At 48.4% G+C, this 27,988-nt stretch overlaps 1 protein-coding gene across 2 annotated transcripts; it reads right to left on the reverse strand.

Moving 5' to 3' along the window:
* Window positions 1-254: 254 nt before the first annotated feature.
* Window positions 255-27,539, reverse strand: hcn2b (hyperpolarization activated cyclic nucleotide-gated potassium channel 2b). Of its 2 annotated transcripts, XM_040183407.2 has the most exons (9): window positions 27,146-27,539; window positions 26,632-27,069; window positions 25,114-25,537; window positions 22,327-22,488; window positions 17,338-17,556; window positions 10,090-10,236; window positions 9,763-10,003; window positions 5,851-6,015; window positions 255-2,673 (listed from the first exon to the last, which is right to left on the reverse strand). In XM_040183407.2, exons 2-9 carry the CDS (start codon window positions 27,006-27,008, stop codon window positions 1,706-1,708), a joined length of 2,703 nt encoding a protein of 900 aa, XP_040039341.2. In that variant the 5' UTR covers window positions 27,009-27,069; window positions 27,146-27,539; the 3' UTR covers window positions 255-1,705. The 2 variants fall into 2 exon arrangements, with proteins under 2 accessions (XP_040039341.2, XP_040039340.2); XM_040183406.2 differs by having other exon boundaries at window positions 26,632-27,494.
* Between the last annotated feature and the right edge of the window lie 449 nt (window positions 27,540-27,988).

Raw genomic sequence — 27,988 nt, forward strand, 5'->3', positions numbered from 1 at the left:
TATAAAAATACTCACAAACCTTCAACTTTGTCCCGGCGAGAACTCCGAAGGCGAAGAACAACGCCGGGACCGAAAAGTGAAACAAAATGCAAAACTCATCACTGGCAATGAATAATGATATCCAATCGAAGGAGCGTATTAATAGCCCCAAACAGACCCCAGGGATTCCAATTCCCACTCGCATTACCCAGTAATGGTTCAGGCATTAACGGGACGAGTTGAATAGGATGACATGTCCACGAGAAACGGTTCCGTTTTTTTTTTTCCATAATGCCTTTTGGACGTAGATCGGCGTTAATGACGGAGGCACCCGGCAGTATGCATCCTGCAAAGAATCAGCTGCAGCTTCTTTATCTGTACGGCTTTGGCAAAGTCACCCAAACTGCCACTGCATGAAATGTGAGGGGCAGAAAACAATGGATCTACGTGATGTGATTATCTTATTTTGAATGGATTTACATTTTGAGTCGTACAAAATTCTTTGTTGGCAGTGAATTATAATTTTCACAAATTGTAGGATGTTTCTGTTTTATTAATCCAACAAATCTGTTGTTAAGTAGAAGTGTCTTTTAGTCCCGTATACCGTCATTGGGTCTTGTTACATGCATTTATCTTGAAGCTGCAATAATCAGTTTTCGGGCCACTTGGGGGAACAAGTAACATATAATTACTTTATCAAGTTGTCATGGCAGACATGCTCCTAAAACGACTGCTTACACGTCCATTTCTACCCAAACTCCTGAGAATAAACATCTGGCTCTTCAGCTTGCTAAAGGTTTAGGTGGAACATCATTGGCTTTAGGGGGTTTGATGAATTATAAGAAATCTGTGAGCTTCAAATGTAACGAATCAAAGGGCAATTAGAAAAGAAAGAAGCTAAAATCCTCTATAAGGTGAGTGATCATCCTCAGTGGGTTCATGACTGCCAGCAACTCCCTTTACATTAACCGTAGTCTTTTGATTCACTCTTAGTATAAAAAAAAATGGATTGATGCAACTTAAATTGAAGAACCATGCCGAGATTTCCTACAGAAATCAATGGATGGGCCGGAAACCAGGCAATTAGTCCCTTTGCTCAGTAGGAAGGATGTTCACGTACTGTTACAGGATCCAAAAACAAATTTATCCACGTATCTTTTTTTTTTAAATTAAGATAATTAAAAGGTCAGTTTTGTGCTTACAAATTTGCTTCATGGGGACACACAAGAAACAAAATAACACAGACAAAGAAAACACAAATGTGATGTGATGGGAAGATCGTCTTCAACAGCCAGCCTTGTGTCAAAATGTGCTAAATGAAGTAGTTATACCAAATTAAATTACTCCTGATATCCCTGATTTCCTCTTAAGTCCTGTTCAACCCCGAGTTAACATTGACTGTGATGAATAAAAGGATAGTGAAACAGATGTGCCCATATGTTGTTGACTAAAATACGGTAAATCAAGGGGTCTGTGATGGGAAGATGCTACTTTACCTCTACTGTGCAACTACGGTTTCCGAGTAGAAGCGTCGCAATGCTGCAGTTTCTAAAGTCCACCAACAGACCTCACGTCTCCTCTTCTGTCGCTCGATCAACGTTCATACATTCGGAGAGTCACAGCAGAAATCCCCCCCCCCCACCCCCCACCCCCCAGTGTTCCTGCAGATAAGTGCCCTCCCCCAACCCTCCATTGAGTCAGTCCCCCACCAGAGTTTAATTTAAGATCACAAGTTTGAAGATAGCCTGGATCTGATTTTGATGTGGTCGGTCTCGGGAAGGCTCACTATGGAGTCTTTCTTGGGTAATCCCGAGTCCCCCGGACCTGTTCCTGCACCGCCTACGGCCAGCCCTGCCCCGCCCCCAAAACCCTGTGCAGAACCAGTCAGGGGCGCCATGGGGAGGCCCCCCACGGACATCTGATGGGGCAGTACCACCCTCTGGGGAATAGCGCTCCGGGAGCCTATGTGACTTGATGGGGCGTGAGGGGGTCCGATGGAAGTGGAGGAGACCCGCGTGGACCCGGGGGGACTAGGGGCCCTTTGTTGCGCCCCCTCGTTAGGCAGCGAGGGCTGAGAGGCGGACAGCGCCCGGGCGTCTTGGCTCAAAGTGCCCATTTGCAGCGAGTGCGTGCTGGTGTGCGAGCTGGGCCGGTGGGCGGGGCTGGCCGTGTGCTGCTGCGCCAGAGAGAGCTGGGAGCCTGAGGTGGGACCAGCCAGGGCGCCGGACCCATACTGGAACCGCCCCCCGAGCACCAGCGGGCTCTGGACAGGAGGGCTGGAAAGGACGGGGGCAAAGGCACCACAAGCGAGGTACTGAGACGGCAGCGGAGACGCCGAGACGGGGCTGGACACGCTCTCCACCACCTGGAACCTCCTCACCATCCTGGGCGACTGCAGGCTCGCCGCCCCCATCGAGTTCCCTTGCACGGGGGCACAAAAGTTCATGGCCACGGCCTGCTGCAGAGTGCCGATCGCCGAATTCTGGGGGTGGGCGGAGGAACCTGGAGAGTTAAAGATCCCCCCGTAGAGAGGAGGGGTCATGGACATGGCCCGCGGTCGAGGCACGTCGACCTGCTGAACCATCTCCCGATCGTACTTGACTATCTCCTGGATCATCTCGTTCTCGCTGTTGTTGAAAACACCCGAGTTCAGATCGTGCTGGACTTTGTGCATCAGGATTGAGTTCTTCTTGCCTGCAGCGACAAGGAGACAGAAAAACAGCCAAAGTTTTACCAGCAAAGTTTGGTCCCCTATTATTATTACCTTCATTCTATTCTGGGCTACGGTGGATAGCGTAGCCTACACGTGGAACTGTCTGACATCTTCTCCCTGCACAAAATCCATCTCTGACACATTCACACAAAATCCAGAGCATTGTATTTTGCACCGATTCCTCGATACGGGGAGAGATTTTTTGCAGAGTTGCCTTAGTTCTGACAACGCGAGAGAGTCTGTTGTCATAGCGTTTGTTTTTGTTATGTCTATGGGTGTACAGCCTCTGGATAGATGATGCACTCTCTGATGGATACCACCTCGGTGTCCCACGTTAAGAGGTTTGTCTGCTGAGTTTTCCTTATCCGATGATGCAGGATGATTTATGTTGTACCGATTTTCTCTGGCAACATTTTCATTTCTGATATCGGGTGAATGAAATGGAGTTGAAAATTTGCCCCGATGCACAGAAATAAAGTCTGCCGAGTGAGTAACAGAATCCCACTTAGTCCCGCGGAGAAGCATGTTGCACGGCTTCAGCCCAGCGGCGTAATGGTAGATAGAGACGTCACAGCAGGGAAGTGTGTGTGTGTGTGTGAGAGAGAATTCTCCCGTCCAATCTCAGGTGGTTCATCACAGGCCGCGGCGGAGAAAGAAAACCGAGCGCCTGCGTCACAGAGGAGCGAGGTTCAAACCCCTCGGGGACTCGGCGCCGTCGGGTAAGTAACACGAGTGTGTTACAGACGGCTGCCTCCGAAACCTGCTGAGAGGGAACCTTTACAAGTTCCCCCCCACCAACGTAATGACCATGAAGGGGGATTAAACAGACGTCAGAGGAGCCTCTTTGTCATCAATTTCTTTGATGTGTGATGAGTCTTTAAAGGATGGCGAGTTGAGGCAAACCCACCCTCGATGAGTCAGCTGTGTTCTTTGATAAGATGAAAAGAAAGTTGAGTCAGTGTTGAGGTCCTGATGATAGGAGATGTAGAAGACGGAAGGATTTTTCCTGGACGGATGCTGTACTTCTTTGGGCAACAACCACTTTCCTCTATTGTTTCGTTGGATTTTCCTGTTGGCCGGACGTGGTTGGTACTGACCGTACCGAGCTTGCACAGAGCTCATGACGATGATGAAGGCCAGTCACAGGGTTTCTCTCTGCTCAACCAATGCCGCCTAGAAAAAAAACAAGATGTCCGCCTCATGCCGGCCATCTTGGCTGCACCCTGACGATCCACCGTCTGCTGTACTTTGAGGACTCACAGGAGGTGGGCAGGTGGCCCTCCTGTCGTTACTTGGTTCTCCGATGCTGCAGGCGGCCAAGAGAGCTGGAGAGAAGGCCGGGTTGTTACTCACGTAGCAGAGAGGTCACAAGGGGCGCGGTGGTGAACTTGTTCCTCTCTCACACAGTCAGAAGCCCGGCCAGAAGGAGATGGACCGGGGAGGACAGATCTAGACCGCGGTGAGTCCTCCGCCCTCCTGACATGCTGCGTGGGTTCCATCTGTGGAACGAACGAAGTCCAGGCTTGCTGACAATGCCCCCCCCCCCCCCACCGCCGGGGTTTGGAGCGAGGAGGCGGAAGGACACCCTTTTACTGTGGAGAAACTTGGGTTCGAGGTGGAGAGTTCTTCAGCAATTTTAGGTCTTCAAAGTTCAACGGGAGCACCAACTCAGTGTCGGGGGGCAAAGAGAGGATGTAGGAGGCATCTTTTTCTGAGGGACTGGGTACACTGTAAGGTATGTGTGTGCATGTTGGTCTTTGATGGTTATTGGTTATTCCCTTTACAGAGCCTGCTAATCATTGTAAAATAACACCGTCTCCCCCTTGTCACACTGTGTTTCCAACGCGATGCATCAAGGTTCTGAACACGACGGATAACAGGTCAGAGAGTTTTTATGGAAATAGATACTGTGGCTGCTGCTGGAGCAAACCTGGCTCCATCAAAAAAAACACAAGTCATTATGCTCCGTCAGGCCGAACAGATCGCAAATAAGCACTGCTGCTCACAGACGCACAACAGAAGAAGTCTTAAATGTGATGGAACTAGGAGATTTGGTTGTTTTTGAGGCATTGGATTGTTCTTGCATTCATAATGAGGACCGTATGGCGACGCGGTCTCTCTCAAAGCCTGAAAGCAACACAGCTTTTCTCATTATTTGTGAGTCTTTATTTTATATTTCATATTCTTAACGCGGGCTCAGTGCTCATGATCCAGATGGAATTTTTTGACTGAACACTGTTCAACAATTATTCTGATATTCACAAAGCGCACATGGAGTCCAGTGGGAATATTTGGTTCGGCGGTTTGGTCTCGAGGCCGATGCGTTGCCCCCCCCACCACACCACAAAGCATGTGAGCTGGCTGAATGCTGCTCATGGGTGGAATCTGGCTGCTATGGCAACAGCTGGGCTTTTATAGTGTGGCCATGTGACACGAGCAGCACAGCGGACGGAAGATGGAAAGTTGTTTGCATCGTGAAGTAAATCAGACAAAATGTCTAATTATGTTTGTGTGCAAATAAAGTAAATCTGTAAATTACCACAGGGAGAGAACAGAGGTACAAAAACTAATCATCCTGCTCAGTGTTTCCTGCCAGGCAACGTCACACGTGTGAAATGACAAATATCCACGGGAAGCATTCGATGTCCACGACGGATTTACAATCAGGAAACTGGATGATTTAGTCGAGAACAGTCTTTTAACCACCGACTCCCCTCCTGTCCTCTTTCACTCCGAGGATCACAGCTGTCAGACAGCGCGGCGCTTTGAGTTAATGAATGAATACGTTTTCCTCTCTCGCTTCGAGTCATCTTATGAATGGCTCGTGTGGACGAGACACCGTACCCGTGGCTGCAATCAGCGATGCGTGATGCCAATTACCCGCCACTAAATCCCCAATAAATTAGGTGCGGATGTTAAGATGATTTGTACAATTATGAGTAATTACCATTAAGTAACGTGTATGCTGTCTACTTGACTTGAGTAGTAATCAACGTAACATTTTACTAAACGTGAAACATTCACTAGCGAAATGAGTCTATTGCCACGTTGATGCTTTTCCAGTGAATCCGAGAATTGCACATGTCAGAATTTGGAGTAGAAAAAGATGATTTAGTGTACATCTGGGTTGAAAAGGTCTCATCCGGTGCAGGTCTTACCTATGCGGTCCAACCTGTCAATGGCCACCGTCTCGAAGGCCCTCCTCATCATGGGGTACTCCTCCAGCACCTCGTTGAAGTTGTCCACGGAGAGCGAGTACAGGCGGCAGTAGGTGTCCGCTCGCACGCTGGCCGTCCGTCTGCCGCGGGTCAGCAGACAGATCTCTGGAGGGGGGGGTCGGGGTCGGAGGGTCGGGGGGGGGGCAGACAGGAGGAGGTCAGACTCACAGACGGCGACAGAGAAAAGAAGTAGAGGGAGACGTTCGTTGAGCAGTGCGGTTCGTGCGAGGTTTCGGGGCAGACCGCAGCCGGCCGATGTGAAGGAAGCGCTGGCGGTATTTGGGGGATGTGCAGCCAAGCTTCGTTAAATTCGCCCCCCCCCCACTCTCCCTCCGGCATCTTTATCTCTTCTATTCTGACTGTTGTCTTGACAACCGCGTGGCCTCCTTTTCCTCCCGCCTGAAAGGTCGACCTCCTCTGACTCTGACTGGAAATAACGAGACGCGGGGAGACTCCATTAAGACGAGAAGGGGGGGGGAAACAGGAACTGTAGTTCAACTGCAGAAAACCGGGTGACAGACCTACGCGCGTCTTTATAAATGAATGCAAACACAAAACCAGTGTCAGATGAGCGTTAATTAGTCGATCCTTTTGAAGCTGCAGGTAACTTTTACAAAAAAACGCTTCCGCAAACTGTCGCTGCGTTTTGACCGCAGTGCATGAGACTGAGAATCGGTAAAGAACGATGATGAACGGGATTCTCTGCCTCCTCGTGGAGCTCCTAATGGCCTTCGCCAGGTTCTGGCACCCGGAGGAAAACAACCAATCAGCCCCGAGGAGCCTCCAACCGCACACGCGCCGCGGGGATTGATTGACAGCTGCGTTGGAGACTCCTCGACTCTGATTGGTTGTTCTCATTTTAGCGAGGGAGAAAAAAAGAGCCATGCGGAGCACTTGGAGGAAGTTTTGCAGGGATCATCTGTCTCACGCACGTCTGTCAACAAGAGCAGATATGAGTTATTTTTTATTCTACTTATATAAAATAGGCCTGTCAGCTTTATTGCTGGTGTGTCCTCCACTGCATGTAACCACCACGCCGTCTAATGACAACAGATACTGTATTTAAGTGTGACCGTGTTTCCTGCCTGATTAAGGATTTATATTTCCTCTGTAGATTAATGACTAAGAGCCCACGCTTATAGATGGACAGAGGTCCTCGTGGGCCGATGTAGCATATGAACTCCTTTAAACCGAAGCATGTTGTGTCTAACAACATTGGGTGAGTCGTCTTATTTCCATATGAGAGATGGTTTTAAGCATTTCAGATACTGTAGTTTAGTGAAAGCTGTGTGGAAACCCTCCTCCACACGAAGTGACGGACGTCCTTTTCAGACGTTTCATTCGGGATCTTTCTGCTTACACAGGACATGACGCGAGCATTTACATATCGCCAGCATCATTAGTGGGATGCGCAGGGAGAGAATTGTATTCTAATGAAACCGCCGGGGCTCCATTAAGAAGCCGTTCAAACCAGTCGGTAACAACTTGCTTGGGCAACTGTTTTTGGGACAATGTCCCAAAAACAAGAAATGTTGTGAAAGCTTGGTCAGTTAACCAGTCACACAAACATGTGCATCTTTACAGCAGTCAATGTGCAAAATAATCAAATAAAACTGTTTCCAATATTTTCAAAAAATCTAGAAAAATCAAGCGTTGTGCGCATTGTTCCGCCAGATTGCATTTGTGAAATAAAAAGGAGCCAAAAGCATATTTACAGGCATAGAAACCGGCCTACAAAGCTCTGTTTGAGAAATGTGAACATAAATGTAGTAAAAGCCAAGAAGTGTGACGTTACGAAATAACAAGGATATCGAATCTGGAACCTGATGTTTGTAACCACGTATCTAAACACCGTTAAGTCACATGTTTCGCATGACATCGCCGCCTGTGCACTAATGGAGAGATTCCATCACAAACACACACACATACACACTCCGTCCAATCCAAGTACGGACAGAGATCCGTGAACCCCCCCCCATCTGCACGGTGCTAATTAGCTGTCACTAATTGGACGTGTGATGTGCATGGGCCACATTGACACTACTGCCCTGGCATCATAGTCTCTGTGCTTTCCCTCCACACAGGCTTCTGTCTGACGGCGGTTCTGTCTGACGGCGGTTCTGTCTGTCCGTGGTTCTGTCTGACGGCGGTTCTGTCTGACGGCGGTTCTGTCTGTCCGTGGTTCTGTCTGACGGCGGTTCTGTCTGACGGCGGTTCTGTCTGTCCGTGGTTCTGTCTGACGGCGGTTCTGTCTGACGGCGGTTCTGTCTGACGGCGGTTCTGTCTGTCCGTGGTTCTGTCTGACGGCGGTTCTGTCTGTCCGTGGTTCTGTCTGTCCGTGGTTCTGTCTGTCGGCGGTTCTGTCTGTCGGTGGTTCTGTCTGACGGCGGTTCTGTCTGACGGCGGTTCTGTCTGTCCGTGGTTCTGTCTGACGGCGGTTCTGTCTGTCCGTGGTTCTGTCTGTCCGTGGTTCTGTCTGACGGCGGTTCTGTCTGACGGCGGTTCTGTCTGTCCGTGGTTCTGTCTGACGGCGGTTCTGTCTGACGGCGGTTCTGTCTGTCCGTGGTTCTGTCTGACGGCGGTTCTGTCTGACGGCGGTTCTGTCTGTCCGTGGTTCTGTCTGACGGCGGTTCTGTCTGTCCGTGGTTCTGTCTGTCCGTGGTTCTGTCTGTCGGCGGTTCTGTCTGTCGGTGGTTCTGTCTGACGGCGGTTCTGTCTGACGGCGGTTCTGTCTGTCCGTGGTTCTGTCTGACGGCGGTTCTGTCTGTCCGTGGTTCTGTCTGTCCGTGGTTCTGTCTGTCGGTGGTTCTGTCTGACGGCGGTTCTGTCTGTCCGTGGTTCTGTCTGACGGCGGTTCTGTCTGTCCGTGGTTCTGTCTGTCCGTGGTTCTGTCTGACGGCGGTTCTGTCTGTCGGTGGTTCTGTCTGACGGCGGTTCTGTCTGTCGGTGGTTCTGTCTGACGGCGGTTCTGTCTGTCGGCGGTTCTGTCTGTCGGTGGTTCTGTCTGTCGGTGGTTCTGTCTGACGGCGGTTCTGTCTGACGGTGGTTCTGTCTGTCGGTGGTTCTGTCTGACGGCGGTTCTGTCTGTCGGCGGTTCTGTCTGTCGGTGGTTCTGTCTGTCGGTGGTTCTGTCTGTCCGTGGTTCTGTCTGACGGCGGTTCTGTCTGTCGGTGGTTGTCCCTGCACTGGTCCTGCCGTACATCCGGCTTACTACTCGCTATTATTTGAATCATTTGTGTCGTGGGAATTGAATGTATCGTGCGTCGTTTGCATTGTTCATTCTGTACACGTGACATCATTGTAGTCTGTCCATCCCGGGGGAGGGATCCTCCTCGGACGTCCTCCCTCAGGTTTCTTCCTTTTTTCCCCATGGAAGAGTTTTTCCTGTGAGGGTTTCGGGACAGAGGATGTCGCATGTGTACAGACTGTGAAGCCCTCTGAGGCGAATTTGGAATTTTGGGCTATACAAAATGAATTGAATTGAACCCTGGTTCACTGTAGAGGAGAAAAGAATATCGGAATTTTGTAAAAATTTGATTTTTTAAAGGTGTGTGGGTGTATTTTTCTGCAGGCCTGTGTGGCGCCGCTTGTTTCCAAACCGCCCCGGAGGGACAACAGATGGAGAAAGAGGGAATATTGAACAAGAACTTATATTACTATATATTGAACAAGAAATCTCAAGGTTTCTTCTTGAACTGCTTCTGCCTACAATCCGTATTCAAATGGTACCCACACATCTGTGATAGTGCTGCATTTTATTGGGACTCATGATGTCAACAGCTGTTCTGTTTTACTGCTGGATGGAAAAGCACAGGAGAGAAACATGCGGGAGACGTTCCCCAGGTGACGAACCTCCAAAGTAGGAGCCGTCCATCAGCTTCATGCCGATGCTTCCTTTGGTCAGGACGCTGACCACCCCGTGCTGGATGAAGTACATCTTCTTGCCGACGGTGCCCTCTCTGATGATGTAGTCGGCGGGCTGGAAGACCTCGAACCTCAGCTTGGTCAACATGGCCGTCACGAAGTTGGGATCGGCGTTGGCGAACAGCGGCATGGTGGCCACCAGCTTGCGGCAGTTGAAGTTGACGATTTCCTGGATGTCAACGAGGGCGGGAAATGAGTCACAGCGTCACTACGAAGGTCTGACTCTGCGTTTCTCGGCCCGGTGTGGTTTCTCACCTCGCGCAGAGGCTCGTTGAGCTCCTCCAGGATGCTCTCCTCGTCAAACATCTTGCCCTGGTACCTGTGCTCGTAGTAGTCGTGGATTTTCTGCCGGAAGTCTGCCGGCAGCTTGTGGAACGACATGTACTGCTCCACCTGTTTGTACTGTAGAATGGAGACACAAGGAGCACAAAGCCACGGAATCAAAACTCGGCAACTCTTGATCTCGATTTACGACGCATCATCGCTGTGTTTTTTATTCGCAAAACACGCAGAACGACTCTTTCATCGCACCCGCCAGGTGAGTGAATGATGAAGACGTTTGTCATTTTATGTGAAGATTGATAAACCTGTGAAGCTTCGTCATCACATATTTGCCACTGTCATGTTTATCTGCAGCAAATGCAGGCCAGATGTGCGTACTTCTCTCTCCTCTTCTTGATGCTACGTAACTCATTTCACGCCTGGATTCCCTTTGAAAACAGCAGCCGGGGGATCTGCTGCGTGGGGGGGGGGGAGGTTGGGGGGGGGGTTGTGTCAATCGAGAAGCGAATCTCAGGAATCAGGAAACATTTATTGCCAAAATATGTCAAACATACAAGGAATTTGTCTTGGCGGTTGGTGCGTGACAGTATAACAACAGACAACAAGACAGCAGTGCACAGGTAATAAAAATAAAGACGTCCCCGAGATCCACATTCTCGGGGACGTTCACAGCGATCTTGATCGATCGACCGCCTTAAAATGGGATCACTTATTTCCAGAGACCCGGTGGAAGCTTTTACGCAAAAGAGCCTGAGATTTTGAATTCACTGGAGGTCACAGTGACCTTTGACCCCCAGTTAACTCAGTGCCTCCTGGAGTTCAGGTGAACACATTTTGAAGAAACCCCAGATGTTCCTGGGATGGAGCCCGAATTCAATGGAAAACGGAAGCATCAAAGCAAGAGAATTGTGAATGAGCTGTTGGTGGACTCGATGATCAATACTGTGTTGTTGGAGGTCTCTCTCTCTCTCTCTCTCCCTCCCTGTTTGTGTGAGTCCTCCCTCCTGAGGGATCAATTGTGTTGGATGAGTACTAGATTGTCAGCAGAGTTTCGAGGGAGAACCTCCCTTGTTTAAAACCTCACCACGAGACCCCACAGGAACCCTCGGAGCCGGAACGCGACGCTTAGTAACGCTTCCTGCTGGGCGAAAAATAAATTGATTGCGTCCTGTGGAGCAAAGCCGCCGTTGTTGTTTACAGCTCACCTGTGGTTTTGGGGACGTCTGTCTTAATCAGCAGCTGTAATTTGTTTTCCTCCCACCTTTTTTGAAGTTATTGTTGTCGCGCTTCGTGTTTTGACCTCCGCTGAAGAATAACGGGCAGGAAAAAAAAACAACTAAATGTGACAAAACAAGACTTTGAATGAATCAAATAAATTGTCAAAAGTTTAAAACGGCCTCTGAAGATATCGAGATTCTGAAAAACCACAGTCGATATTTTTCATAGGTGAGAAATGAAAAGAAGGAATCGATGCAGGAACAAACAGATACGGGGCACAAATACATCACTAATGATGCGAATCATATGCGTAATATTTCAAGGGTTCCTTTCTGCTGCTTGGACGAGCTGAAGAACCCTTTATGCTTCTAGTTGGCACCATTAGAGGTTGAATCTTCATCTGTTATAATGTCTTTCTGCCTTTTCATAACAAATTCTCCTAAAAATTCAGTATTCTCCAAATCTCTCCTCTCCTGATATAATTATATTTCCAACATGCGTTTGTTACACGCAACCATCTGAGAAACCAGTCAATGGAAACTTTGGCTTTGGCTTTGAAAAGCAATAATACTTGGCAGCTGATTGGATGAACTGATGTGGTATCGTGAGAATCCAGATGTTTTGGAAGGAAAGTGGCTGAAAGTTCCCCCGGTGTGTCGTACGCACTTCAAATACAAACTAAAAAGACGTGCATACTAAATGGAACTCCAGATGGATCGTTGACTTTAATGAACCACATTATGAGATTACTGCAAAAAAACAATTAACTGCATCCTTTTCCTTCTTACGTCAGCCAATTTTTATCTTAATCTCATTCAGTTTTGATTAATTTCCTGCGGCCAGACGTCTTCAGAAGGAAGGAATACTTTTGGTGAATGTTTACCCTTCAAAAAAAGTTTCCAGACCTTGAAGAACTAAATATTGTTCGTTTTCCACTCCTTTTCCACCCAACGTCACAGACTTTATCCTCTTACACGGCATTAATTATGCAGCGTCCACTTAAATCGAACTGCGGGGGCCGGGAATGCAGATACGACCGGACTCAGATCCTTCTGCAGTTTACTACTTAAGTATAAAACTAAAAAATGCATTACATTCCTGAAATCCAATCTGTCCCTCTCGGCCTCTCGACTTAGCTGGGGGGGGGGGACATGTTTTTTTTTTTTTAATGGGACACAAAGCCCCGACTTGGTGGCTGGCGAGCATGATGCATGGCTGTCACTGTAAGCTGCCACAGACGGAAGGCACAAATCGAATCGGACCTCCAATTAAGGGGCCGTGTCGCTGGGCGCCAGGGCTCGCGAGTCTCATATCACGAGTCTCATATCTGTGTGTGTGTGTGTCTGTGCGCACACACTTATAGGCTCTCATACGTATGCGTGCATAAACTCACTGTATCATGAATGACTCTGAGGTTTACACAAGAAAAACTATTTTCTCTCATTTGCTACTGTGAATTAAATGTCGCACGACAGAAAGTTCAAAATGTCCACGTTACGAAACGTGCGATGCGTTCTGATTTTGATTCACCGATATGTGTCTAATATGATAAAACTGTTCCATCTCCAAAGATCACACTGACGACATTAATCCAGGTTGACCCCTTAATCACATATTGTTTTCTCTTCATGAATGTGGACCAAACAGGAGGGAATAAAAAATCTATATAAAGAGGATTACTTAACGGTTCACGCAGATAAAATTGTGGAAAATGTTCCACAGTTCGACCCTGATCTTTCACTGCTGCTTAAGGAACCATCTCCCGACTCTACGGAGGAGGAAGAGTCCCACTGAACGAGTGGTCGAACGCTCCGGCAGAGCCGCCCCCCCCATATCATCTGGTTATTTTCAGTGTGAGAGACGCCGGTAGAGAAGTTCAGGCCTCGTTACGTCCTCGGGTCCCCGTTCACTGTGTCAGTATCCAGAGGGTCGCCGCTGGAGGTCACATCTCCCCGACTCCCGACCAAAACCCAGAGCAGCTTGCTCGTGAGGGGGAAGAAGTGATTGGGGGGGGGGGGAGTTACATAACCGCTTACGCCCTCCGTCCATGTGCGGCGTCCGCTGGCAGATGGCGTAGGACAAGAGAGGGACATATGAGGTCGGGGGGGGGGGACACACTGGTCACCTCGACGTGCAGGAGGGGGGGTGACGAGGGGACGGCGAGCTGCTGTCACGGCCTCGTTTGTGCTGCAGCGACAGCGTCCGATAGCGATGGATCGGCCGGTCGCGTGTAAAAGGTTCTTATGGGGAGTTAGCAGGCCGAGATAGCGACTTAAATGCTAGGTTCAAACTAAAAGTCCAAACGGGAAAACAGTCGATATGATTATCTAAAATGTAAGAAAAAACAAAGGCAGCAACGGGTGAAATTAAATTGAAAGGTAAAAGTTAGTGTAAAAGTAGCAATTAAATAACTGAAATAATTAGAGTGGAAATGAACGGAGATGAACAAACAGTTGAATAATTACCTAGAAATCGTTTTTAGCTTAATGGGAATTCAAAGAATTCAAATGAATGGCTGCTTCCCTCCCTTATCTCCCATTCACCGTGTTTGTCTCTATTTATATTCCTGTTAGACCCTCTGGAGACGCCGCCAACCAAGCAACATGTGTCCATTACGTGATGAAGCAAAAAGAAAAAGACCAGCATGCTTTGTTTGACTCTTGATGCCACAGTAAACGCTCCAAACTCTCATCTGTCTTCGCTCTGTGAGGAGGCGGAGCCTCGCTGCTGGCGCCGTTACGACGTTTAGGTCCCAACGCCGAGCGCGATGCCATCTGTTTGTTCTGTCTATGTCAACACAAAGCTGTGCGGTTGCCAGCGTTTACTTTTATATTTAGATAAATAATCAGTTCCGTCAGAAAGGAACGCTTCCGCCGTCCAGCTCCGTCTGCGCGCCGCTATCGGAGGGAGGGACGGCGTGCTGGGCGAGTTGCTCTGGTCCGTTATTCCACTGCTGTGTATCACGGGGGGAAGAGGGACACGAGACGGACGTCACACCGCAGCATAGTGCAACTGACGCAGAACAGACCCTCCAGCAGAGGATCAGCGGGCCTTTTCTCTCAACCTTTCCCCTTTTCAGTCCCCGAGCTCGCCGCGGGACGACGACCTTCGATGTCAAACGCCTCGACTGCAGAGCAAATACAGGTGTCTTGTTTTATGTGCCGTCCGGTTCATTCAATTCGGTTATGTACCAAATTTAGTGATGAGTGGAGGAAATTTCCATGAGGAATGGTTAAAAAAAAAAAAATCATTGGCCTACATATCAGGAGAGCAGAGAGAGAATAACGCCCGGATACGGCGGCGCCACTTTTGCTCAGTTTCCACCGGCGTCATCGCAGAAAATGGTTTGTCTTCGGGTAAAAACTTCAATCGTCGGTAAAAAATATCTCGTACCGCAAACAACGGGAAGAAACTTGGAAGGAACCTTTTGCGCCAGCAAGGCGCCACCGTGGGGTCCAAAGGTCGTGTGAAACGGCAACGTGCAGGAAACGCGTCCATTTTACAAACGGACACTTGGATTAAGATCGTTGTCAAACGCCGCGTCACTGCTTGAAGTCGCAATCAATCTGCAAAGAACTTTTCGGGATGTGCCTGCTAACTAACAAATACTATAACCAGAGAAAATAAGGAAAGGAGAACAATTCAAAGTGTCACGTATCCAAACAAAGATAATTAAGTTATTTTAGGGGGATGTGCAGAGGCTAAAATGAAGTAATAAAATAAAAAACTAAGTAATGAATAACGGAACACAATTAAGATGTAAAAATAGAAAACATGATCAAAAGAAGAAAACAAAAATTTGATTTTTAAAAATGCACGAGGAAATAAGGATAAATGTTGGTACGATTGCATAAAAGCACGTGGAATTAAAAGACGGTACTGAGTTAGTGAGACTGAACTTCTTTAGGTGGGTCAGTCTGCAGAGCAACGTAAGATCACTGTCTCAGCGTCTCAGGTCCACACCCCATACCTTCAGTACCTAGCGTAGCATAGAAGTGCTAACACTATGCTAACGTCCTCCGCTAATGTTAGCTCCACAGATTTTCGAAACGTAACATTTTAGAAAAGCACGTCTCATTCCAACTTCTCCGTGGAATCCCTATGACAAATGAAAATACCTCCATTCAACAGAAGAACCCTGGACCCTGGTTCGCAGATGTTACGCTGGGATTAGCCGGCTACATTCGAGGGGGACCTTTGTTTTGGAAAAACAATGTGTGTTCAGAACGAACCAACCTTTTAAATGATGCCTTATATCTTTGACCGAAACCGCTGGGGCGAAGCACATCGTTGAAATGCATTTATGTGCATCAATCATACACAGTAATACACAAAGTTCAGTATGCTAAGTGGGACGGAGAACCCCAGATCCATTGATACTATTTCCATTCCCTGCTGCATTTACCATGCATATATTTCTGTCACACGCATACAGGAGCCTCATTACTTTTTAAATACCAGCACAGCTGCTCTCACAAGCCTGTTGGTCTGCTATAAGCTTAACATCACGGATCCTCCCCGCTAGCGTGACCTAGAAAAGTAAAGCAAGGTGATCATCTATTCAACACATTGCACAGCCTGAAGTAATCAAATAAACAGGCGAAACGTCGTATGACTGAACAAGAGAGACGTAAACCTGATCACCCTTTGTTCTGAACAGTGACTTCAGCCAAACAACAAAGGGCCGACCGATCACTCCGCGGCGTGCGTGCGTGTCTGCACGCAGGTGTACGGACATCGAACCAGGCGGGTTCCAATGGCGCCAACAAGACGCAGGGCGTCTTTTTGCAGCAGGACCGCAGCTCCCCGCGCTCCCCGACGCTTTGATCGGCTACCGAGACCTCGGCGAGCGGCAGCCGCGGACATCAAACCCCTCGAGCAGATGCTGCCTCTATCAAACCCTCCCGTGTTCACATATATCACACGCGTATTTACAGGGCGCAGCGTAGATCACATCTCCTCGGGGAGCGTCCTCATGGCCTCTTGCCGGGCTACAGATGGAGGCGCCACCGGGGCGTCCTGGGAAAAGTGATCCTGCAGCTATGATTCATTCCACAATCCAGCCATGCAGATGTCTCTTTTCCCCTTTTCTCAGACATCTGCTGCACAGTGGCGGCGCTCAAAGCGTTGACAAAGAGTCAGCAGCAACTCTTCCCAGAGAAAGGGTCCCAGTGGCTCCGGATAATCCACAGAACACACCGTTTTCATTGGGATTATTTCAATATCCACGCTACATGGTATCGCAACTGTTCTGAACACCATCTGTGGATTACTCAGAATAACAAGAGCTGCTGCTGGATTTACCCAAAGAATAGTTTTGGTAAATACTTTTATTCGTTCTCCTTCTGGGAGTCGGACCAGAGCGGCGATACCAATGTCACATACATACATGGTAGAAAGAAATATTTAAAAAATATGTATTTATATGAATGTAGGGCAGATGAACTTGGCGTATTATTTTTTTGGACCTAGCCTTCATGCTAAGCTAAGCCACTTAGCATCATGCTAAGCTAAGCCCCTTAGCATCATGCTAAATGTAGATACATCTTTAATTCAATCCAAAGTAAAAAAGCAATAAGCTATAAAGCAAATAAGCACCAGTCCCAGATTGCCGTGCGGTGCTTTTAAAGCTACTACGAGGAACTTTAGTCATGTGATGATTTTGCCGATTAGGGTTTCAGAGACTCGGAGTCCCCTTTGAAAAAAACCCTCTCATTTCATTGCATATTTCGGGCATTAAGAATGACCACATGGCAGCAACGGATCTCCTCACTGAGGGTCTCACTGAGCTTCGTAGGCGTTAAAGAGGCATCAGTCTTCCATTGAGACTGTTTAATAACCTGTTCACAGTAACTTAAACTCAAAAATCCCCGCTTTGATCACAAACAAATTCCCATTTTGTAACAACCCGGTAATCAAACGCGTCTACTTTTTCCCTTTTGTTCGCGCTGACTCCACATCTGCTTATAACATCTAGTGCACCGAAAGCAGCCGGATCCCAACCTTTTCCTGGTACTGCCGCCTGGATGAGTCCAGAGACTGGATGAGTGCGGTTGCGTGGCCGATGAACATGGCGTAGCAGGTGGCGCCGACGATCATGCTGAGCATGGTCAGCCAGATGTCCGACATGCTCTCCGGCGCTTGTCTTCCGTATCCGATGCACAGCATGTGACTCATGGCCTTGAAGAGGGCGAAGGAGTAGAGCTCGCTCCACGAGTCGTTCTGCAGGGGGGGGGGAGATGGAGGAGAACACGAGTTAGGGAAAGCAAATACAGGAAGGTTATCGTGTCCTCCTGGAGGAGCTCGTATTGTCGTGGTGAACGCTGACTTGGGAATGAAGCCGTTTCCACATAAATGAGGCATCACTGCGCGTTGGCTCGGTTTCTGGTGAACGTTTCAGCTCTGGTGGGGAGAACTGATCCCGCTGATCATCATCGGCGAGCCGCCTCGCCCTTCTCTCGGGCCAAAGCGGGAGAAGAAGAAGAAAAACCAGAGCGCGTATTAATGAGCAGGCTGTTTGTCTGCCTCCTGCAGTACGTCCGTAATTGGTGCTCAAACACTCCGTCAACCGTGATCTCCCCGTGTTGGATTCATTATGAAGCCCTGAACCTCACATCCTGCCCTCAAACAGCTGTGGTTCACACACACACACACACACACACACAAAGTCAGAGCGCTGTATGTGCGTTTCTTCTTCTGTCCCTCTCTGAGGGTCTTCAGTCACTGATTGACTGCTTGGATTCGTATCTGATTTGTTTTTTTTTCCAGGAACATTTGCATTTCATTTGAGATTCAAATTTGGTTCTTGTTTTTTTTTCTTGTTTTTTTTGGAGGCGAAAGAGGCTAAAAAGAAAATGTGTGTCGACAGAGACGATTGGAGTAACCGCAAAGAGAGAAAACTAGATATTACATTTGAACGTTAAAAGAACCATCATCTCCGGCTTTGATGTTATTTCTGTAAAGCTGCTGCTGTCTGTCTCACAGCCGCCTTTAAGCTTATTATAACCATCGATATTTCAGACAAACCCAAACAGAACAATTGAAGCACCCCCACCTCAGCCCCCCCCCCCCCTCCCCAGCCTCCAGTCAGCCGTGAGCACGCTGCTGGATGAACAGCAGGGGGAAGGAGGCCCCGAGCCGGAGCCCAGGTAGAGAAATAAACACCTTCTTACACATGGCTGCATCTGTCTCTCACACACACACACACACACACACACACACATTAAGACACAATATATCAGCGGAAAAGCACCAGAAGATGACATCTTCACCCTCATCGGGATCAATCCTAAATGTAGTTATATTACTCTGTACAAAGGAAATAATCAGATATCTAGAATGACCTAATGAGTAAAGTGAATAAAACCATCTATTAATATAGCGTGTGACATTTATAAGACAATATTACTGTAAATGCCCTGAACTCATCTGGTTTTCATGCAAACAAATCTCCTCGTCTACTGTGACTCTCCGACAAGCAGAATGCAAGTTTTATGTTCCTCAAATGGGAACAAGGTGTGAGAGGGGAGACGGAGACGGCGCGTCCTCGCCGCGGTGCCTTTCAGCTCGTCTCAGCTCATCGCTCGCGGCGACACAATAAACGAATTCGACGGGAGACACCAGCCTCTCTAACGGGCGTTTGATTGACCATCGATCTCCAGCGATCAGCGTGGACGAGAGCCAATCGTAATACGTTTAGGCCGAAACACAAAGGCCATGTGGGGTCATGTGACACACGGGGGGGGCGAGTTTGGAACAGTGAGTGTACGTGCGCGCTGGCACGTCTGTCTGGGTTCACATGCTGTTTGAGACCCAGCATGTATTTGAATGTATGTGTATACGTGTGTTTGTGTGTGTGTGTGTGTGTGTGTGTGTGTGTGTGTGTGTGTCCCTCTCGGACAGTTTGGAGACGAAACACTAGCGTCGTCGGAGCCACATTTAGATCACACTGACATTTAGGATTTTAATATGTAGACTGAAGACCGTGTAACCGACGTGAGTATTTATTATTCAGAACCAGCGGGATTCTGTTTGTATTCATAATTTAATAGCAAACGCGCGCGGGAGGCTGGTGTCTGCGGGAGGAACCTGATAATATTAATCAGGAATGCTGACAGTAAAAGCAAAAAAACGATTTCTCTGCATCATCAGAGTGTTCATGTTAAATTGGATTGTGTGTTATTGAGATTTCGGTGTTTCGAGGCGGCCGAGTTTGAAAATGGCACAATTTTAAATGCTTAAACTGGATGATGTCATAAGGTCACGTCAGCTAAAGAAAAGGGAGTCTCTGTTTTTTGGGAGGACATGAGTCTAGTTTCCTCATCCCAGATTTATGTTTTGAGTCCAAAGTGTCCAAGAGTCATTGAATTGCGAGACCCCAGCAGGGGGGGGACACATTCCAAGGAGCCCCCGTCTTAATTTGGAACACGGGTTAAGGGTAAGCGTGGTGACAATCAGACTCAATTAGACCCAATTTTATAATTCATAGGAAACTAGTTGGCAAACTCCCTTTGCGGAGTTCTCCACTTTGAGCATCCGGCTCTGAAGGACCCACCTTGGCCCTTCGGCCTCGTCCTTCACAGGACTCAGAGCCTCCGCATTGAGACACAGCTGCAGATTTCCGACCGCTGTCGCTGTGCGGCCGCGTGCATCCGCGGAACGTGTCCCGTCGGTTGATGCAAGCTGGGGCCAAATCACTCAAACTCAAAGCCTGTGTGCTGCTGTGATCATGGCAAGTGGGAGGGAACTGCTCTTAGATTCAACAACGTCGGGAAAAGCCCCACTGATGGGCCAACGTGCAAATCGGAGGGAACTTTAATAATGTTGGTTTTACGGGGCCAACAACAACTGTCGTTGGTTCAGTCAACGTTCTACAAACTTTACTTCATTTCACTTATTACCACATGAAAGACTCGTTTCAAGTCTTTGGCTGTTACAAAGGATCCATCTCCACCTGCCACTCGCTTGCATCGCCTTTATGTTATAAATCACACACAGTTTGTGGTAAATGTTCGCCTCTGTCACATGTGTTTTGCAAATGAATATTGGGTTACTGACATTGTTTACACTTAATAATGCAATGAATTAGTGCAGCAAGAAGATGAGCTGCGATCACGCGATCGCCGCGCTGCAGGAGCCTGATTGTCGGGCTCATAGCAAACAGCGCGTGCTCGTCTTCTACCAGCCGCACGTGGTGTTTCTGAGGTTTTGACTACATTACAGGAAGAAGAATGTCACACGCACAAAGACGGACAGACGCGCGTGCACGGATATGGAAGTAGGTGGTGCACATCAGAGTGCACGGAATCAGGTGCTGTTTCTATCAGAGCCCGAGTGCATGAGGATGAGTATCATTTAACGCCCCGCGTCTCTCATCCGGAGCCACTCGGAGGAGGATCTCTGACCTTGATTACCGGGAGGCGGAGAGCGGCGGGGGGTGGGGGGCATTAGCTCGGAGCAACGAGCCATCAAAGAGAAAAAGTGAGAGAAAATTTGAGCAAGGCGAGCTGGAAAAGACAGGGAGGGAAAAGAAGCCCGACAGCTGAGCGACAGCCGTTTACTTCCTCTACGTCACCCCCCCCCCCCCCCCCCCCCTTTTGGAGATAATGACCATAATGCACCACTGTAATGTGCCTGGTCTGAGATTGCAAAAGGAATCGACATCAACACAAAATGTATATATGAGGTGGAAATCAATTCTAATTAGAGGCCGTTATGGTCCATAATAGAACCGTCTCCACTAAGTCACTTTATCCTCTCAGTTAACTTCAGTCAGACGTTACACACTTATTGGCCTCCGTAGTCACAGTGTTTTTTTGTGCTGGAGGTCACAAACCTTTGTGCCAAAACTAGAAGTTCCAACATATGAAGCATTTCTAAGAGTCTCCTTCGTTAGTTACTTTACCATCTAGATGGATCCCAGGAAAGTTGTATAACATACAAGTTGAAAAAGAAAAGAACCGGTTGAGCAGAGGGCAACGGGGCGGACGTGTTTATAAGAGCTCACATCCCCGGACTTCTCCCGCTGCCTCCGGCTCCGTTATCTCTCCTACGCGTGACGAGTCAGACAGGGAGGAAGGGATTAAGCCCGAGATGATGAAAACACAAACGTTTTCTGACACGTGGTGTAACAGTACAGCCTGATTAGTTTTGCCGTGCTGCTTATTCATTGCAGTGCTGCAATGCCACGCGAAAAATATTGATGTTATATTTGTTGGAATTCCCAACAGGAATCTATAAACCACGAGTCTTTTGGTAGATTGTAGATTGTGGTTCAACGAAAAGATGCAGTCTTAATTCAACTTTATGTGCTCTAAAATGCTCTATTTCTTCTACTTTACTGACTGATTGTGGATTTATTGTTTCTCTCTCTAAAGCTTGAGACGGGATTTAAAGAGAGAACTTCATGGTTCAAGAAGTGTGATGTTTGGCCAAACGAAGGCAGGTTAGAGGTTAGACACCCACATGCTCTAAATAAGGATTTTTCACTAATGATCTGGTCTGGATTGGTGTTTTTCCTGCAGCTCAAGTGTTTGTTTTCTTTGTGTGATTTATTTTCTGTCATGTCAGCCTTCATTTGGGCGATAACCTCTCCTAATGGTCCGTCTCCCAGCAGATGGCTGAGACGCTACCGGCCAGTCCGAACGATGGAAGGACATCTGAGGGGAGACGTGAAGAACTGGAGAGAGAAAGAAGACGAGTGAACCGAGGGAAAGCGCGCTCTGTTTTCATCCCTCGCACACTGGCTCGTCTCCTGGGTTCAACTAGAGAAGCTTTAATTGAGGCCGGTCCTGCGTGGATGTGTGTGTGTGTGTGTGTGTGTGTGTGTGTGTGCAGACTCAACCTTAAATAAATCCTATTTCCCCATCTGCCTGCCGATAGCACACGTCTGCGCCCCGCTGGGGGACACGTTTAACGCTTTGGCTCTGCAGCCCACTTTGCGTGTTGGATTTTCTCCGGCGTGCTGAGGCCTCTTTTTTTTTTTCCGCTTACCACCATCTTGTTGAGGGACACCCAGCAGTCCGACGGGAAGTCCTGCAGCATGGGGACGAGGAACTGGAGACAGCCGTCCCAGTGGCACAGCAGCAGCATCATGCCGATGAGGTTGAATATTCGCATCACGGCACTCGCCAGGTCATAGGTCATGTGGAAGATCTGTCGGGAGGAGGGAGAGAGACCGAGAAAGATGTGTGATGGGAATGAAAAATCCGATTGCACAATAAAAAAACGCAGACAGTACAATAAAAAGAGAGAATATTTCCAATTATGTTGTATTTTATCTACAGGAGATATTTGGGCTCACATCCATCTCTTTAAGCTGTATTTATTGACTCATTGTATGTTTTATTTGTTTTGGCTTGGGAGCAGAACAAGATACCGTAAACAAATAAGTGACACATTATCATTATTATTTCTATTCTCATCATCTGGACAACGTCAACATCTGGAAATGACACTGATGAGGAAAGACTGAACCGGACCGGTTGTGGACCAAAAAACCCAAACAATGAGCTAAAAGACGTCTGCAGCGTATATGACACACACTCCAGCTCTGCTTCATGGGCCTTTTGCTGAGTTGTCATGAAAAAAAACCCCACAAAGGCTGATTTCTCACTTTGTCCCATTTATTACTTCAGGTGCTTTAAATGTACTTCACACTTTAGCATTGCACCTATTTGCCGTCTGTACACTGAACACCTCCTTCTTAGCGTCAAGGTGTTGCTTCCACTTGGTGGACATTCAAATATCCATCAAATAGACGTTGAGATTCTTCTTTATTCTCGTCTGCGTGTTTTAACTTTTCTCTTCCCCGTCGACTGCAGACCGAATGCCAAAGATGAAACGTTCTCTCTCCTATAAGGGCTCACGGGCCTCAGCTAATCTGGCCGCGGGGAGCACGCCGAGGGCCCCGACCCGTGGTCAGGAAGCGTTCCCGTCATGACTAATGAGGCTCCTGGACTGATGGGCACCCCGAACGGCACCTGGCCATGTGTCACTGTCGCGCCACAATCATTACTCCGACCACCGCTCCCGGGCCTGAGAAACGCAGATAAAGCTGCGTCCCGCTACCCGCCGGCGGCGGCGCGTTGGCAAACGGAAGGGTTGGGACGGCGTGCGTTTCAGATAAAACGATGGAGCCTGGTGAATATTCATTTAGAGCGGCATCTTCTCCAGTGCAAGTGGGGAGACTTGAAACAAGCTTCCTGCTGCAGGAAATTGCTCTGGTTACTCCAGACAACACTTATCTGTGCTTGTGTGTTAGGCTCTGCCACACGCACACGCACACGCACGCGCACACGCACACGCACACGCAGCCGGTCTATTCAGAGATCCCTTCTGACCTGACCTGTTCTTTCTTTTCTCTTTTTTTCTTACGAGCGCCGTGGTTGAGTCTTCGGGAGCTAAGTGGTGAAATCATCACAACTCCGGGATGATCTTTTGGGGAAAAAGCTGAGCCGTGCCGAGCCGAGCCGAGCCGAGCCACGTCTGCGTGGAGCAGAGCAGAGCTCAGCTGGACTGAGCGCCGGCGAAGCAGCATTGTCACGTCTTTGAGTCAGTAATTCGAGTTCTCCTGGACCTCAAATAACCTCTCGGCAAAGACCAGAGGAAGTTATGCATCGTCGGCGTGAGGGAAGCTTTGGATGCTGGGATGCTTTAATAATACAAATGTGGAGTTTCCCTTTCTGTCCACATAGCAGGCAGGCTGTTACGCGGTGTGTATGAGAAATAACTATTTCCTGATGTGTCTACTGTGATCGGAAGGCTTGAATGTCATAATCAAACAATAATAAAAACGGAAGTAGATTTAGTTATGAAAACAAAGAAAAGGTGATTAGTGTCTCCGGTACCTCGGCTCCTTCCTCGGAAAATCCCTCTTCCATTTCCCACTAACTAGAACAAATTCTTAATTAATCAGCACTAGCTAATCATGCAGCTATCAGGCTTATTGTGTTACGACACGGCGAAACCTCGGCCTCCGCGTGTCAGCGAGTAATCACACAGAGTATTTGATGAACTACTAAATTACTGACATGAAAGACACTTATATCCAAACTAAAATCGGTCTCTTAAACACTTTTAGACACATTTTGATGTTTTCAGCATGTTTTTTTTTCTTTGAAGAAAGCACATTTCACAGTTAGTGAGATCTCCTCTGTTTCTAAATAACATCTAACCCTACTTTGGAAATTCTCACCTCCACTTTCTTGTCAGTTATCAGCCGCGTATGCAGGATACCAATGCGTCTGTAATATGTAATAAGTTATCCATCTAGTATCCTTTACAGCTTCCATTTCATAGTAGTTCTTTCTTTGTAAAACAATGTATATTTTGTGAGGGTCAATAATAACAAATAGCCGAACTTCCCCTCAGTTGTTGCATAGAAAAAAAACATATTAATGTTATAAATCCTGCTATTAAATTAAATAAAAATGTTTTAATTCTTCATATTTCTGTTTCATTGATGGTTATGATCATTTGAGTTGTACGTAAATAGATTTGATGTAATTTATGTACTTTTTGATCAAAATCATAATCTCTGTCAATGGAATATCTGCCCACATCCTTCAGGTTGCAGATGTGCACAGCTGTGCAGATGACTTAGCTTAGCATGACAACGACCATCTCCTAAATATAGCTCACAACCGGCCTGCTCATGTTCTCGCGTTTCCCCGTTGGGTATTTGTTCCATTCCCAAGGCCATTACTCCTCTACCAACGTGGTCTAAATGGAACCATAGAGGAGATTTCATTGGATCTGAGAAGATGGACCTCCGCCTACCTCCTCCCATTGGTGGATGTAGCGGATGAGCCTGGACAGCCTCAGCAGCCGCAGCAGGCTGAGGATCTTGGTGAAGCGGACGATGCGGAGCGCCCGGGCCGTCTTGTACATCTCCGAGTCGATCCCCCTCTCCACGATGAGGAAGATATAATCCACAGGTATGGAAGAGACAAAGTCCACCACAAACCAGCTCTGCAGGTACTTCCTCTTGATCTTCTTGGGATCCAGGATGATCTCAGTGTTGTCCTCGAACACGATGCCGGTCCGGAAGTTCAGCACCAGGTCCATGAGGAAGAAGGTGTCGGACACCACGTTGAAGATGATCCAGGGGGTGGTTGTCTCCTCCTTGAAGAAGGTGATGCCGACGGGGATGATGATCAGGTTGCCCACCATGAACATCAGCATGGTGAAGTCCCAGTAGAACCTGAGGCCGTGGGAGGGGAGGAGGAGGAGGAGGAGATGGGGGGATGGTTAGAGTTCGAGAGGCAGCCAACCGCGAACACACAGCGTCACTGTGCTTTTCTCGTTTAGGGGCCTGCAGCTTCTCCAGGAGATGTAACCTAAACCATCTGACTGAGGGCAAGGTCAGGCCAAGGAGAAGCAGAGGGACAGGAATACAACAGGAAATACAAGCCGGCTGCAGCTTCTTCCAACTCAAAGGACAACGGACGCCATGAGGAGGATGCATCAGCATTTATCACAGCGACAGGGTTCAAACAACCAACGCTTCATCACTCCACATAACGCTTTGCTCAAAGCTCTAAGCGACATCAGAGAAATGCCTTTGAGATTAAACGATTAGTCCATCAAAAGAATTTGAAAAATCCTTGATGATCGATCGATCTTTTAGCTGAATATACTCCAGCATGGATCTCTGTGTTTTATGTATCTTAAACTGAATATGTTTAACCTGCTGGTGAGAGAAAACAACACATTTAGAGCAGTTATTTAGGTTTTTTTTTTTAGATAAGTTAAAACAAATAATAGACCTCAATTTTTTCACAGTATTTCAGATAAGGAAGGCGAGAGCCGCCTGAGAGGGAGGAAGGGACAGAAGAGCTGCTGACTCATAAATGTCCACGCACATAATTCCCAGCAAAGAAAACCTAATTCTGCGTTTTAAGAGATCGCGTGTGAGCATCAGACTGTTTTATCTCCAGAGAATCGGAGGAGCTGTCCCTGGTGCTGAAACAAATGGATCAGCAATCAAACTCTGGACATTTTTACTTTTCCAACTTCCTGCCAAGTTCAGACTTGTTACAATGACGCAGTAACGTGGCTTCTATCTAATCTAATTGTTGACTCGTATTGACAACATTTTTACCCATTAATAATTCATTATCAGCTGAAGAGATGCTGGCATATTGTTATATATTGTATCTTGGCTCGCTTAAGTGCTTTAGTCTGAATATTCTATACTTATTCATGCATTTCTCATATATCAATATCCATAAAAGCAAACACAGTTCTCATTCTAAAGAGTGTGCACAAGTGGACCTGACTCCATTTGAGCCGTACCTGAAGTCGCTGTATGGATGGATAATCCAATTACCCGCAGACTTTACGCGCTGCTGCTCTTTCTCCACTGCCTTCTGGCTGCCAAACATGCGCAGGGAGAACTTGTTAACTCCGGGCTGAAGCATGGAACTAAACTGCCGCTGCATGTACGTCAGGCTCTCCCGTGGATCTCCATCGTCCGGCACTATCTGAGAGCCGTCCTCGGCTTTGGTGAACGTGACCGAATTCCTGGAGTGCGGACTCGGAGTCGGTCCTTTGCCGGTCGGCGCGTTGGAGAAGGACACCCTGGAGTCCTTCTTCTCCAGCGCCGCCGCGCTCCTGACCTCGGCGCCCGGCCCCTGCGCCAGGGACCCCGCTGAAGCAACGGAGCCCTCCATGCGCGCAGCGTGTCCCTCCCCGTCCCCGGCGGCCACTACTCCATCCGCCCGCTTCTCCTGCCTGGAGATGAGAGAGGAGAGGCTCCCTGAGCTGGTCGGGTCCCTTCTACAGTCTCCGTTTTTGTTGCATATCATACCGGTGGCTCCCTCTGCTATCGCGTCCCCTCCTCCTCCAGCAGCAGCAGCAGCAGCAGCAGCAGCACCTCCACCACCTCCGCCCCCCCTCCGGCACAAGAGAGCAGAGGCTGCGCTGACAGGTGCGGACTCCTCGTCGCGCAGGAGCCACAGCTCGCGGCTGCCGGAGTGTTTGCGCGCGATGAACGCGGCTCCGCCTCCTGGGGGGAATTTCCTCATGTCGGCGCTCGCATGGTCCTCGCGTCCGGCCGACCTGGGGGCGACTGGCGGGGGTGGAGGCTGCTGGAGTTTGGGCTCCTCCTCGCCGTCCTCCATCACAGGCGGAACAAAGACAGGACAGACAGCCCGGCGGACACCACCTACCCCCCCCCCCCCTCCCCCTCCACACACACACACACACACACACACACAGACACACGCGCACAAGGTTCACACCTTGAACCGGAAGTGTGTGGAGTTCAAAGCAGCAACAGAGCGCGCGCACACGGACACACACACACACACACACACACACACACACACACAGACACACACACCGGGGCGTTGCTATGGCTGCAACCTGGCTGCTTTGCGTGCGTTTATTTCAGTTCGGGTGCAACTACCTCCACTCGTTGCATTCAAGAACGTGTCAAAAAGAAGCCGACGGCGTCATTATGCAATAAGTGAACCCAGATGTGATACTTGCACAAACTCACCTGGCAGGAGTGACGACACAGGTGAAGGGCGCAAGCAAACCGCCCACTTCTTCCTGCGTCATCAACAGTGGACCGCAGGTGGACCCTCCCAGAGTCAGGTAATCCAGGGAGCATCGGGAGCCTGTTGCTTGGAGGTTCGTGGTCTGTAAA

Source organism: Gasterosteus aculeatus, chromosome 8, assembly GCF_964276395.1.
Source record: "Gasterosteus aculeatus chromosome 8, fGasAcu3.hap1.1, whole genome shotgun sequence".
In the NCBI taxonomy this organism is placed as follows: Eukaryota; Metazoa; Chordata; class Actinopteri; order Perciformes; family Gasterosteidae; genus Gasterosteus; species Gasterosteus aculeatus.

Coding starts and splice junctions, on each gene's coding strand:
- hcn2b (XM_040183406.2), bottom strand. CDS start 27,458: ATGGAGGACGGCGAGGAGGAGCCCAAACTCCAGCAGCCTCCACCCCCG. Junction 25,538..26,631: donor CATCCATACAGCGACTTCAG/GTACGGCTCAAA, acceptor CCACGGCCTCAG/GTTCTACTGGGACTTCACCA. Junction 17,557..22,326: donor TGTCCCTCAACAAGATGGTG/GTAAGCGGAAAA, acceptor CCCCCCCTGCAG/AACGACTCGTGGAGCGAGCT.